General features: G+C 38.2%; 1 protein-coding gene across 1 annotated transcript in view; it reads left to right on the top strand.

The window, feature by feature from the left end:
- Positions 1-11,878: 11,878 nt before the first annotated feature.
- Positions 11,879-13,280, top strand: part of LOC145008980 (uncharacterized) — a 58,895-nt gene continuing 57,493 nt past the window's right edge. The window contains exon 1 of the mRNA XM_078967629.1: positions 11,879-12,184. Coding sequence (XP_078823755.1) covers positions 11,879-12,184 — 306 coding nt within the window. The remainder of the gene's footprint in view (positions 12,185-13,280) is intronic.

A 13,280-nucleotide genomic window follows, 5' to 3' on the forward strand; every position in this document is an offset into this window, starting at 1 on the left:
TTCTCACGTCGAGTCCCTCCCCTTGCTCGACGAGTCACACCTGGCATGAATTGCGGGGCCACCCCGACTCAACTCGAATCTTGACACTCATGGGATGTCTAGGAGGTTTCACTTGGTGATTTAGCCCCTAAAATAACATCCTAAGCTCAACACCTCCATAGCTCAACATAAAGCAAGATGAGATAAGCTCTTTAGAGCAGTATGGGTCCAGATTCGAAGTCTCAAAGCGAATAAGGGCCATATTCTCACAATTTCTTCCATTAAAGGACATGAAAACTCTACATATATGGATTCCTTCAACAAAACAGATAAAGGGACGATATAGTACCTCAAAGATGAATTCTTTTGCTCGAAATCCACAGATGCACCACCTCCTTGGTCTCCTCTAAGCTGGAAACACCACCTTCTTGTAAGAATCAACCACAAAGATCAAGAAATGCCTCCTTCCTTCTCACAATCGCTCTAGCTCTTTTAGGGTTTCTCTCTGAGGTTTGGTAGCCGCAAATGACGGCCCTAAGGGCCTTTAAATAGGTCCCAAACCCGGGAAATTAGGGTTTCATTAAACAGCGTGGACTCGCCGAGTCCACTCACGGACTCGGCAAGTCCAGTCATGAACTCGGATGAGAATCCGCGACCCTACTCGGCGAGTCTAAGCACCAACTCGCCGAGTCCCTCCACAAACTCCAAAATAAATGAATAAAATAATATACCTAGGAATCCGGATGTTACATCAAGTTTGAACCTTGATTTATAAATACTTTGATCTATTCATATTGTGCTTTGTTTTGCTATTGGCCCCTTTTTGGGTTCATGAGTATGTGAAGTTGTTTTATGGGATTAATATTCTAGATCTAAGTTGTATTGGACTCCTTGAACATAAAGGTGCAAGATTTATGGAAAAAAATAGGTTTCATGCATGCATTAAGTCACTTATTAAGTCCCATTTGAGCTAAAGATCTTCATTTAGAAATGCATGCACGTTAAGTTGCTAAATTTACATGGTTTTCCAGCTCAAGGAGGTCAGATCTATGTTTTAGGTAATGTCTTTAAGAGTTAAGTGCTTATTGGTTAAGCCTTGTGCTATTAAGCTTTATCCTTCTGGACCATATTATGGACTAGATCTGAGCTTTGGAGCTCTTGGAGTCGAATAAAGTAGCTTAATGTATTAAGTTGTTGGAACCCAACCAAACACGACGTGTTTGCAAGCCAACATGGCGTGTTGGCTGGGGTTTTCCCGACTATTTAGATGATGATGAAATACGGAGTGTTTGCAAGTCAAGATGGTGTGTTTGGTCCACATGGATTGTTAACTTTGACTTTGACTAGAAGTTTGATTAGGGTTGACCATGGGATGTTTTGGTCCTTCTTTGAGCCTTTTAGATTGCTGAATTGGGCCTTGGCTTTAGGGTCATGATATAAAGAGGGTAAAAAGGTCTTTTACCCTAGTTTGGACACTTAGTGGGGGTCAAATGTGCTTATTGGTGGATGTTTAACTTAATCGCGTATGGATTCTTGTGAGCCAGTTGCCAGAGTTTCGTTCCATGAGATTCGCAATGCGAGGCGAGTTTCCTCACTGGGTTTAGCGAGTTGAATGCAACAATGTCGGCCCATGGTTTATATGTTAGGATGCTAGATGCCTGCGTGACTCTTGCATGTGTTGTGTAATGGTATGCTTACCAGGGAAGGCCCAATGCCATGCGGGGCCTGACGAGTAGATCGTATGCTAGTCACTCGTATCTGCTTTAATGCTTACTGGGCGAGGCCAGGTGGGCTCGATGATTATATGGTATGCTATAGTCTTTGTGATTACTGCATGTGCTAGTAAGGTTATATGTTTATATGATTATAAGGTTATATGTTTACATGATTATATGGTAATATGATTATGTGTGTACCGGGCAAGGCCCAATGTCACGTGGGGCCTAGTGATTCACATATCTATAATCCAAGCGGGAATCGATGCTGGGCGGGGCCCGAATATAAGCGAGGCTCGATGTCGGATGTGGCCCGAGGCCGAGTGGGACTCGATACCGGGCGAGGCTCGATGGAGTGCGGGGGCACAATATGTGATTTATGTTTGTATGGTATGTGGTATCTTGGGGAACTCACTAAGATTTATGCTTACAATTTTTTAGTTATGTTTTAGGTACTTCGATTTTCAAATGGAAGAGCTCGCGACGATTGCAGTTCACACACCGCATGTTTTCGCATTCTGTGATTTGATGATGTTGATAAATCATGATTACTTTGTTTTTATGGAAATGATCTGTATTAACGATTATGAAAGATCCACTTTTACAATTTGTATAGGACCCTTATAATAAATAGGCTTGACTTGATTCACATCGTGATGGTCTAGGATATACAATAAATGGATGAGGCTTGATTTACATGGTGATGATCTCGGAAGGTTCAAAAATGACCCGACCTGTTTGTGGCAACGGGTCATATGTGGCATCCATATCAGATCCAGAAAACTGATTGGCTTTCTAGCAAAAAAGTATTTTCCTAGTGTTTGGTTTAATGTTGTACAGGTGGTAAACATTGCTGAGGAATTAGGTACTAAGCTTACTTCTATTTTTGAGTACAATGTCAATTCTGGGAATAACACCCTGTTTTGGCTTGAAGATTGGATGGGTGAGGGTACATTGGCTTCGAGATTTCCTTCTCTTTGTGATATTGATAAGAAGAAGTATTGTCTTATTGCTGAGAGAGTTTCAGGTGGTGATTTCAAATATGATTGGAAAAAAGAACCTAAAAGCGGTTCTGAGGTGTCGGATCTGGTGGAGATTCGAAATTATATCTATTTGATTGCAACCGGTAGTGGGACGGATATGTGGAGATCAAGACTTTCTGCTGATGTGAATTTTTATGTTCGTGATCTTCAGACTCTTTTTTACTCCAAGATGACGGTTCCTTTGCAGAATCCTATGATGTGGCTTAAGGTGGTCCCGATAAAAGTTATCGTTTTTATTTGGAGAGCTTGCATTGACAGAATTCCTTCAGCAGTGACCCTCTCTCATAGGAGTTTTTCGGTCCCTAATTGCTCCTATGAGTTTTGTAATGTTGCTTAGATGACACGAATCACTTTATCGTGGATTGCCCTTTTGTTGTCGCCTTTTTAAGGTATATCTTCAATTGGTGCAAATTGGATTGGCAGAATTTCCACATGGTGGAGGAGATTGTTAGTTTTGCTACGATTTGAGGTAACTGCTCAAATATATATATATATATATATATATATATATATATATATATATATATATATCATTTACGGATTTCTTTGTTGTGTTTGGAGAGCGAGAAATGATCGTCTCTTCAACAATGTTCGTGTGACTTCTATAATTTTGACGGATAATGTTCTTATTATGATTTTTGGGTGGATGAAACACCGGAGAAATTACGGAAATTGTAATTGGACGGTGTGGATATGTAATCCGTTTAACTTTTTATAATTTTCGTGTTGTTCTTCTTCGGCGGAGCCTTGTCTAAAAAGGCTGTGACCTTTAATATAATTCCACCTTTTTCCAAAAAATAGATTTATTACATGCTTTGCATGGTGATAAATACGTGGTCACGGAATCACATACGTCTCTACCTTTAAAGGTCCTACATGAAAAAGGATGCGTCCAAATTTATACATGGTGATGGAAATATGTAATCGAAGGTCTAGCATTTAATTAGGATAAGGTATTGGTCCAATTGATAGTGACTATTGCTATGTGTTACCGCTTTCAATATATCACATATATCACGTGGTTTTATATGGCTAGATCAAGGGCATGAGGGTATGAATTTGTAATTATTAATATTTATATTGATGGCAAAATCATCTTTTATTCTGTATATATTATAGATTGTTTTTTGTTCTTTTCTATCAAATCGTACATCACGTTGTTTTTATGACATCAAATGTCTAAAATGCTATGTAAAGGTAAAAATTATGTGTACGAATTTATGTTGTTTCCCTAAAAGATAAAGAAACCATATCACATGTTAAAAGTAAAAGAAATTATGTTGTTGATTTGAATCAAGGGTTACGTTTAAAGGTCAAGAGTTATGTTGGAACTTTACACAACACGCTATCAATTTTACGAAGTTGAAAAATATATTCATCTCTATTATAGAGATGCATATCATTAACTCCATTCTTTTATAGAGATGCATATCATTAACTCCATTTAAATCAATCGTCTATTACAGGGGAAATAACACATTGGCTCAATGATGTATTTTGAATTTATATCTTTTTAGTCTCTCTTATATATATTAGCTAACTTCATGTGTCATTTAAGCATTATTCCATTTAAAAGTAAAAACCACACAATTTTGTAGGAAAAAAAATCTAGATAATGTATCCTCTTTATCTCCCAGTTTTAAAAAACAAAGGATACGAAATCAAAGATTTAAGAAGCAGGAAATTAATCTGTAATTTCTGGTGATACGCACATTGAGTTTCCCGTTTTTCATCTGCTCTCGTTTGCGTTCAATCAATTCATACACGAAGTTATCCGTCAGTTTGATGGTTTTCTATAGAGCAGCTTAATATCGATGTTGAAATACATTTTTATCCACCATAGCACATTGTCAATCAGAAGATGATGCGATTTAAATCGTCAAACGCGATCATGAACTGATTACTGACCTCGTGTAATCTTAATAAAGTATCAAGATCAAATTCAATTCCGACCTTGAATATTGAATCGAAAGTTGATTTCTTCAACAAATCCTGTAACGAAAGGAAGTTATGATTTAATTTATTGCAGATTTCATCAACACGATATACGTCATTTTTTAAAAACTTGTAAAGCAATAATCTGCTTATTAACAGCTGCTTGTGAAACCTTCTTCAACAATTTAACAAGTGTGGTACCTAAAACGAACAATTTAGTTGAGAATTCATGACATGCTACCTTGCTTTGGTGCAAGCGCGGAACACGAAAACTATCACTTGAGGGGATGAAATCAAAACATTTTAATAACCAACATAAAAAACTAACACTTTGAAACAAAAGAAGTTATTCTATATATCCTTTGAATTTTCATAAGCTTTTTATTCTATATAAATTATTTAACAAAGCTATTATGTCATGTATGAGATTTTTAACAGAAGTTTGAACAGGAAGATGATATATTTATAGTATATGATAAGGACTTGGATCATAATATTATTTAGTTTAATTAAATACATTTCGTAAGCCATAAATAAATATCATAACATTTATTTTTGCAGCCTCTTAGTATTTTTTACAGCTTATAACCTAATGTGTTTCAAATTCCTGCCATTATCATACCAAATTCTATAACTCTAGTGAGAGAAAAGGTGAAAAGGAAAGAAAATAAAAAAAAGAAAAAAAAGAGGTTACAAATCCAATGGGGATTGTTAGATGTATATCTATATGTATATGTTTTATATTTAGTTTGTATTTGGTTGGGTCCATTACTCTTATTTATAGCCCTTTTTGTATTTTTTTGGTATTAATATACGTGAGAGGCATAATGCCAATTCATGGGAATGTATTCTCTATAACATGGTATCAAGCTATTCCACCCTCTAAACCTAGTTGATCAATACATGTGGTTGTATTCTTCTCACCTTTCACCTCTATTATTCAGCTTCTTCTCATACCACTCTCTTCATATATTGTCCCTTCTCCTTCGTTGCAATGACCGGAGATCCTTCTAATCCCAAACCTAGTCCCAACGATAAAATCTATGGGATAACCAATATCAAGTCTTATGTCCCCTTTCTTCTCGATCTCGACCGCTTGAATTATGATTTTTGGAAAGAGCTTTTTTAAAATTCACTGCATTGGATACGAAGTATACAGTCATCTTGATGGGTCTACTAAAATTGAAGATGATCCCGAATGGGAAATTGTGGACAATATTGTAAAACAATGGTTATATGGAACACTTACTCAATCCGTTCTCGAATCTATTCTCAAAACCAATGCCACTACAACAGTTGTTTGGAAGACTATTGAAGACCTTGTTTCACGAGAATAAAGAGACAAAAGCCATGGAATTAGATGATGAACATCACTCTGTCACCAATGGTGATTCTATAGTTATGGAATATTGTACTCGTATCAAGTCAGTCTATCATCTTCTTGCTAATATTGGATCCCCGGTACCCGAAAAATCCTCTTCATTTATGCCATCATTGTTTATCTCGAAAATTCGCCCATATCGTCACCACCATTCAACATCAAAAGTTGTTTCCCACCTTCTTTGAGATGCGCTCCATGTTAAGCCCTGAAGAACGGTCCATGGCAAAAGATCACTCCCGTCAGGTTCAAGCCTCACATCAAGACCATGCATCTTCACCAACCATTCTCGCCACACAACATGAAAATCGCCCCATTAATTCTCGATTTAACAACTCCGATGGTAGATGTGATGGTCAGAATCACCGAGGTGGTGGCAGGGGAGGTCGGAACGACGGGAGAGGTGACGGCAGACAGGGACGATCCAGAGGCGGACGATTTGCTCGCGGTCAAAATTAGGCCGGGGGGGGGGGGTATAATCCCTTGTTAACGTCGTCGCAAGTTCAAGGTCAAAAACAACATCATGGGCTACTTCCTTCTCCATCAATCCAACAAGTCCCATGACCTAATAGTGCACACACAAATTCTGAACAACACTGGCCCAATTTGAATTTATCCAACTGAGATGCTCTTTTCTCCATGTCTCAGTAGTCCAAAAATCAACCCAATAGCTGGCAATGGTTTCAATACCTAAATAATATGGATCAACCAACCACTTTACCACAAGCATTTAACACTATGACCTTTCAAGATCCAAAGAATACAGATTGGTACATGGACACCAGGACAATCGCTCATGTTCATGCCGATTAAGGTAGTCTCAAGTCCTTTAAAAAATTATGCACTAATTCAATAGTTTTAGTCGGAAACGGGTCTTGTATTCGTGTCACCAAAATGGCTCACAATATCTTGCTTTAAACCCTTTTCGCACCCTTATTTTAAAAACGTTCTTATGACTCCCCAAATTATTAAAAATCTCATGTTTGTTCCTCAATTTACTCGTGATAATAAATGTTCTATAGAATTTGACGAGTTTGGTTTTTCTGTGAAGAATTTTCTCAGCAAACGCACCCTCCTTCGATGTGATAGCACCAAAGATGTTTACCCAGACACCAAATCGAGTCCTCAAGTCTTTCTCAGTATTAGCTCATCATTGTGGCATCAATAACTAGGGCATCCTATTCAACCTGTTCTGAAACATTTAATTTCTTGCAATTCCATTTCATGTGATAAAAATGATTGGTCATTTCTTTGTCATGCGTGTCAACTTGGCAAGCATACTCGTTTCTCTTTCTTGTTATCTAAAACTCATGCTTTATTTCCTTTTCAAGTTATTCATTTGGATGTATGGACTTCACCTTTGCAAAGTCATAGTGGGATAAAATATTTTGTCATTTTTCTTGATGAATTTTCTCATTTTGTGTGGGTGTGCCCTCATAGATTGAAATCGGATGTGTTCTCCAAATTTCTTCATTTTCCTGCGTATGTTAAAAACCAATTCAACACTGATATTCAAACATTCCAACGTGACAATGGAAAATTATATGACAACTCTCTCTTTCATCAACTTTGTGACACGAATGGCATACATATTCATTTCTTATGTCCATACACTTCCCAAGAAAAATGGGAAATATGAGCGTATGCTTCGTACTTTAAATAATATGATTCATACACTTCTTTTGCAAGCTCATCTTTCCCCCACTTATTGGGGGGAAGCTCTGCATATGTCCTCTCATCTATTGAATATGCTTCCATCCACCTCTCTCCACAATGGCACACTCTTTCAAAAACTCTTCAACAAACACCCGTCCTACTCTTATCTTTGAGTGTTCGGGTGCCTGTACTATCCTCACCTAAATACAATCAATAAACTAGAGCATCGATCGGTCCCATGTATCTTTCTCGGGTATCCCTCCATTCATACAGGATTCCGTTGTCTCAATTTTCATTCTAAACAAATAATTATCTTGAGACAAGTCACTTTTGATGAAATCATTTTTCCTTTCTGCGTAATGACCCTTTAATTCCCTTTCCTCTACTGCTGCAACTCCAGCTGCCCCTTTGTTTCCTTTAAATAATAACCGATCCACTTTGGTGGGTCCTTCTAGCACTCATCCTATGACCAGTCATGCTAGACTTGGTATTCATAAACCCATTGACCATCTCAACCTTTATATTGACATATTTTTGATCCCTCCCCTCTTCCTAGAAACTATTCTCAAGCTTTCCAAGACCTTGACTGGCGTAATGCCATATAAGAGGAATATGATGCACTTATTTCTAAGGGAACTTGGGTAATTGTACCTCGACCTCAAAATGCTAATGTTGTTAATTGTATTTGAATTTTTAAAAAGAAACTTAATGCATATCGCTCTCTTGCTCGATATAAAGCATAATTGGTTGCTAAAGGACATAGCCAACATCTTGCCATTGATTGTGATGACAATTTTAGTCTGGTCGTTAAACCTGCTATTATTCAGATAATTCTTAGTATTTCCATCTCTCATTGCTAACTAGTCCATCAATTGGACATAAAGAACGCTTTTCTTCATGGCGATTTACAGGAAATAGTTTATATCCATCAACCATCAACTTTCCATGACCCCTCTGCTCCAGATCATGTATGCCTATTACAACGATCTCTTTATGGTCTCAAGTAGGCTCCTCGTGCATGATATTATAGAGTTGCTCAGTATATCACTTAGTTCGGCTTTACTAATAGCCAATCTGATACTTCTTTATTCATGTACAACAAATAGGGTCACATAGTCAGTCTTTTACCTTATTTTGATGACATTGTGTTGATTGCTTCATCCACAGGTCTCTTACAGCAGATTATCACCACCTTAGGTGCCGAATGTTCCACGACTGATTTGGGTGCTCTCAATTATTTTCTCGGTATATCTGCGTTCGCGACTGTCATGACATGTTTCTCTCTCAACAGAAATATGCCACAGAGATTCTGGAGCATGCTAAAATGTCTAACTACAAACCTGCTCCAACTCCAACCGAAATGTCTGAAATATTTAATTGCTCGGGCCCTCCTGTTGCTGATCCTACCCTATATCATAGTCTTGCGGGTACACTTCAATACTTGACTTTCACTCAGCCATATATATCTTATGCAGTTCAACAGGTGTGTCTATATATGCATGATCCTCGAGAACCTCACTTTACTACTCTTAAGCGGATCCTTCGATATGTTTGTGGCACTCTTGATCATGGCTTACAGCTTTATGCTTCTCGTTCCCGTGATCTAGTTGTTTACTCTAATGTTGATTGGGTAGGATGCCTACCTCTCCACGATCCACATCTGGCTATTGTGTCTTCCTAGAAAAAATATTCTATCCCGGTCATCCAAATGACAGGGTACCATTTCCAGGTCTAATGCTGAAGAAGGGTATCATGGTGTTGCAAATATCGTTGCCGAGACTAGTTCACTTCGTAACTTACTCCGGGAGCTCTTTTACCCTCCTTCGACTACTAATCTTGTTTACTGTGACAATGTTATTATCGTTTACCTGTCCACCAATCCTACTCGACACCAACGCACCGAACACATCAAGATCGACATCTATTTTGTCCGGGATAAAATGGCCTTCGGTTAGATTCATGTTCTTCATGTTCCCTTTTCATACCAATACTCTGATATCTTTACCAAGGGCTACCGTTTACTCTGTTGCTTGATTATCAGTTTAGTTTGAACGTTCGTTCACGACCTCTCGTTTGGATTGCGGGGGGCTGTTAGATGTACATATGTATGTATATATTTTATATTTAGTTTGTATTTGGTTGGGTAGCTCAGTATTGTATTTAGCCCATTACTCTTATTTGTAGCACTTTTTGTATTTTTTTGGTATTAATATATGTGAGAGGCACAAGGCCAATTCCTGGGAAAATATTCTCTATAACAGGGAAGATAGAAGGAAAACTCACCAGCCACATACATTTCTAAAGGGTAAACGATGAAGATGAGAGGTAATAAACTCACCGGTCAGAAAAGTTTTTGATCGGTTTTGATTTTCATAGTCAAATTGTATCCTAATTTTACTAAGTTTGGTTTCGTCATTTCAACAATTTTTAGACTTTTTGTTATTACTTATTTATTTTCTTTTTTAGTATCCTAATGGCTAACGAGATACCGATAAAAGATTGATTTTCTGGTTTTTTTTGAAGTTAATTACTTAATTAAATCATTTTGATGAATAGTAAATATGAAAATATCATAAATCTAGAGGGGCTAAAAAGTTATGCAGAAACAAAAATACATCCATATAATATTGAGAATTTTATATGTACCCTAGAAACTGCTTATCGTAACCCCCTCCCCATGTGAGTGTAATAGTGCTTGTGAGTCCTATGATGTGACAATCTATGTAAATGAGGCGGTATATATAGTAGCACCATATAATATTTCATGTATATTAAGCACATGAAAAATCAAAAGGCCATGCCCCGTGGCCCTAATAAGGTTCTGCCCCTGTTCTGGTGACGCCATATATCTCCATTTGCAACAAAAATTAAAAGTCGAGCATCCTAAAATTACAAATAAGATACGCAATCCAATGAAGTTCTACCATGATCGATCCTGAAAAAATCAAAAGTACCTTCGTCTAGTTTTGGAACTTAGTTTTAAGAATGAGTTCGACGTTGAAAGGAAATTAGTTTCTGAATATCCTTAATAACAAATTACAATCCTATAGATACTAACGCCACAATACTTCATTCCTAATTTTACTAAATATGGAAATGTGCAAGTTATTCAGGGAACGTGGGTATTTCTTTGTATCATGGTGAAATGCATGAAGACTTAACTGGGACATGGCGCTAGTGGTCACTAATTGACCAGATCTTCAATCTTGGAATCGATTAGGTCTTCTGATATTTCTATTGGGTCGATTCTATTCTTAGGCTGTTGTTGGTTGGATTTCCTAAGTGGGCTGGATTACATAAATACTGCCTTCCTTGAAATTGGACTTTTTCTCAAGTCCGGTAATGAAATCTGGAAACCGGAGTTTGAATTCTTCTGAATCTTCCCAGTTTGCTTCAGATGGATCTTGGTGTTTCCATTTTGTGACCACTTGGTTGGTAAATGGATCTATTTGGCGGTGTTGGAGGACCCACTATGGAACTGGAGTGTCATAAGTTAAATCGGATAGCCATTCACTGGGAAATTTTATCGCCATTGGTTGATCATGGATGTGTTTGATGAGAGATACATGAAAGACGAGGTGGACTCGTGACATGGTTGGTAGTTCTCGTCGGTAGGCGACTGACCCGATTCATTCCATAATTTTGTAGGGCCAGAAAACCTTTTAGAGAGCTTTTGAGTTTCTCTTGCTACTACTAAATGTTATCGGTAATTGTGGAGATAGAGATAAACTAGTTCAACCACTTGAAATTGTTTGTCCATCCATTTCTTGTTGGCCTATTTACTCATCCGCTCTTAGGCTTGTGAAAGGGTTGTTTTGAGAAGCTCAATAGGACATTGGTGTTCCAAGAGAGAGGCATCAATAAAAGTAGTAGTATTAGAGCCCATGGTATAGTCGTGAACGGTAGTCACTTCACGTCCGTATACAACTTTGAATGGAGTTATGTGGTTAGATGACCAGAAGCTGGTGTTGTACCAAAATTCTATTAAGTATAAGTAACACTGCCAGGAGCAGGGTTCATCATGAACGAAGGCTCGAAGGTACGAATCGAGGCAATGGTTGACGATCTGAGATTGGTCATATGTTTGAAGGTGGTAAGCACTCAAATAACGGAGCTTTGTGCCTAATCGTGGCTAAGGAGTGACCCGTGAAGTGGTTTGGGAGGGCTAGGAAATGAGCGACTTTTATGAGTCGGTCAACAATGACCCATATGGTCATTTTGCCATTGGAGGGCGGGAGATGAGTAATGAAGTCCATTGTAAGATCATTCCAAGGTTTAGTTGGTATGGGAAGGGGTTGGAGGAGGCTGTAAGGCATGTAGGTGGCACATTTGGTGGTTTGACAACTAGATCATTGGTTAATGAATGTGGTAACCTCTGGCTTGAGTTTGTGGCCAATAAAATGAAGATTATATGCGACAAACAGCAACTTGTATTCCAGCATGGCCTCCTAGTGTTGAGTTGTGAAATTCCTGCAAAAGTAAAGAACATACATGTGGAATCTTAGGATTAATGAGGCGGTTATAGATATATACCAAGTCGTTGTGAGGTGTATAATCTGGGAGTAAAGATCAATCATGATCCAATTTTGCAATCAAACTCTTGCCCTCTAGGTGGTTAGTGTAATAGTAACAAAGGTCATTCAACCAAGTGGTTGCGGGTCCATTGAGCGCCATGAGTTGTGTTGGTTCGGTGCGAATCAGGGCATCAACTAAATTTTTTCTTTACCAGGCTTGTAGTGTATCTTTAAATCGTATCCCAATAATTCTGTGAGCCATTTGTGTTGTTCGGCTATTTGGATTGTTTATGTTAGGACGTGGTTGAGGCTATGGTGATCGGTATAGAAACGAAAGCTGGAACCTAAGAGATATTATCGCTACTTTTTTATGGCTTCAATGGTGGCGTATAATTTTCTTATAGCGGTGGGGTTTGCCTGTATTCTGTCACACAATTTGTTGCTGAAAAAAGTGATAGGGTTATCATGTTGGGATAGAACCATGCCTATTACAACTCCATAGGCATCCGTGGTGATGTTGAAGGCTTCTTAGAAGTTAGTAAGGCCGAGTGTAAGTAGTTGGGTCATCGCCGTTTTAAGGGAATTGAAGGAAATGGTGGCATTCTCATTCTAGGAAAAGGTGGGATTTTTGAGGAGTTTCGTTAATGGGACAGCGAGCTGCACATAGGCTTTAACAAACCGTTGGTAATATCCTGAAAGGCCCACAAAGGCACGCAAGGTAGTGAAGGAGGTGGGTGTAGGCAAGGCTTGTATCGCTGATAGTTTCTCTGGGTTCGCATCGACACCTTTAGCGGATATAATATACCCTAGGAATGGAAGAGATGTAGTAGTGTATTGACACATTGAAGCCTTGGCATGATAATATTTGTCCACGACTGTGTGAAAAAGAATTCTAAGTGTTTATAATGGTTGTTGATGGTAGGGATGTAGACAAGAATGTCATCGAAGAAAACTAGAACGAATTTGTGTAGCACTAATCAGAAGAGATCGTTAATGGGTGCCTAGAAGGTCAAAGGGGAAGTGATAAGGCCAAAAGACATTACTTTGAAATCATAATGTC

The sequence above is a fragment of the Lactuca saligna genome, chromosome 1, assembly GCF_052625555.1.
Source record: "Lactuca saligna cultivar CGN05327 chromosome 1, ASM5262555v1, whole genome shotgun sequence".
In the NCBI taxonomy this organism is placed as follows: domain Eukaryota; kingdom Viridiplantae; phylum Streptophyta; class Magnoliopsida; order Asterales; family Asteraceae; genus Lactuca; species Lactuca saligna.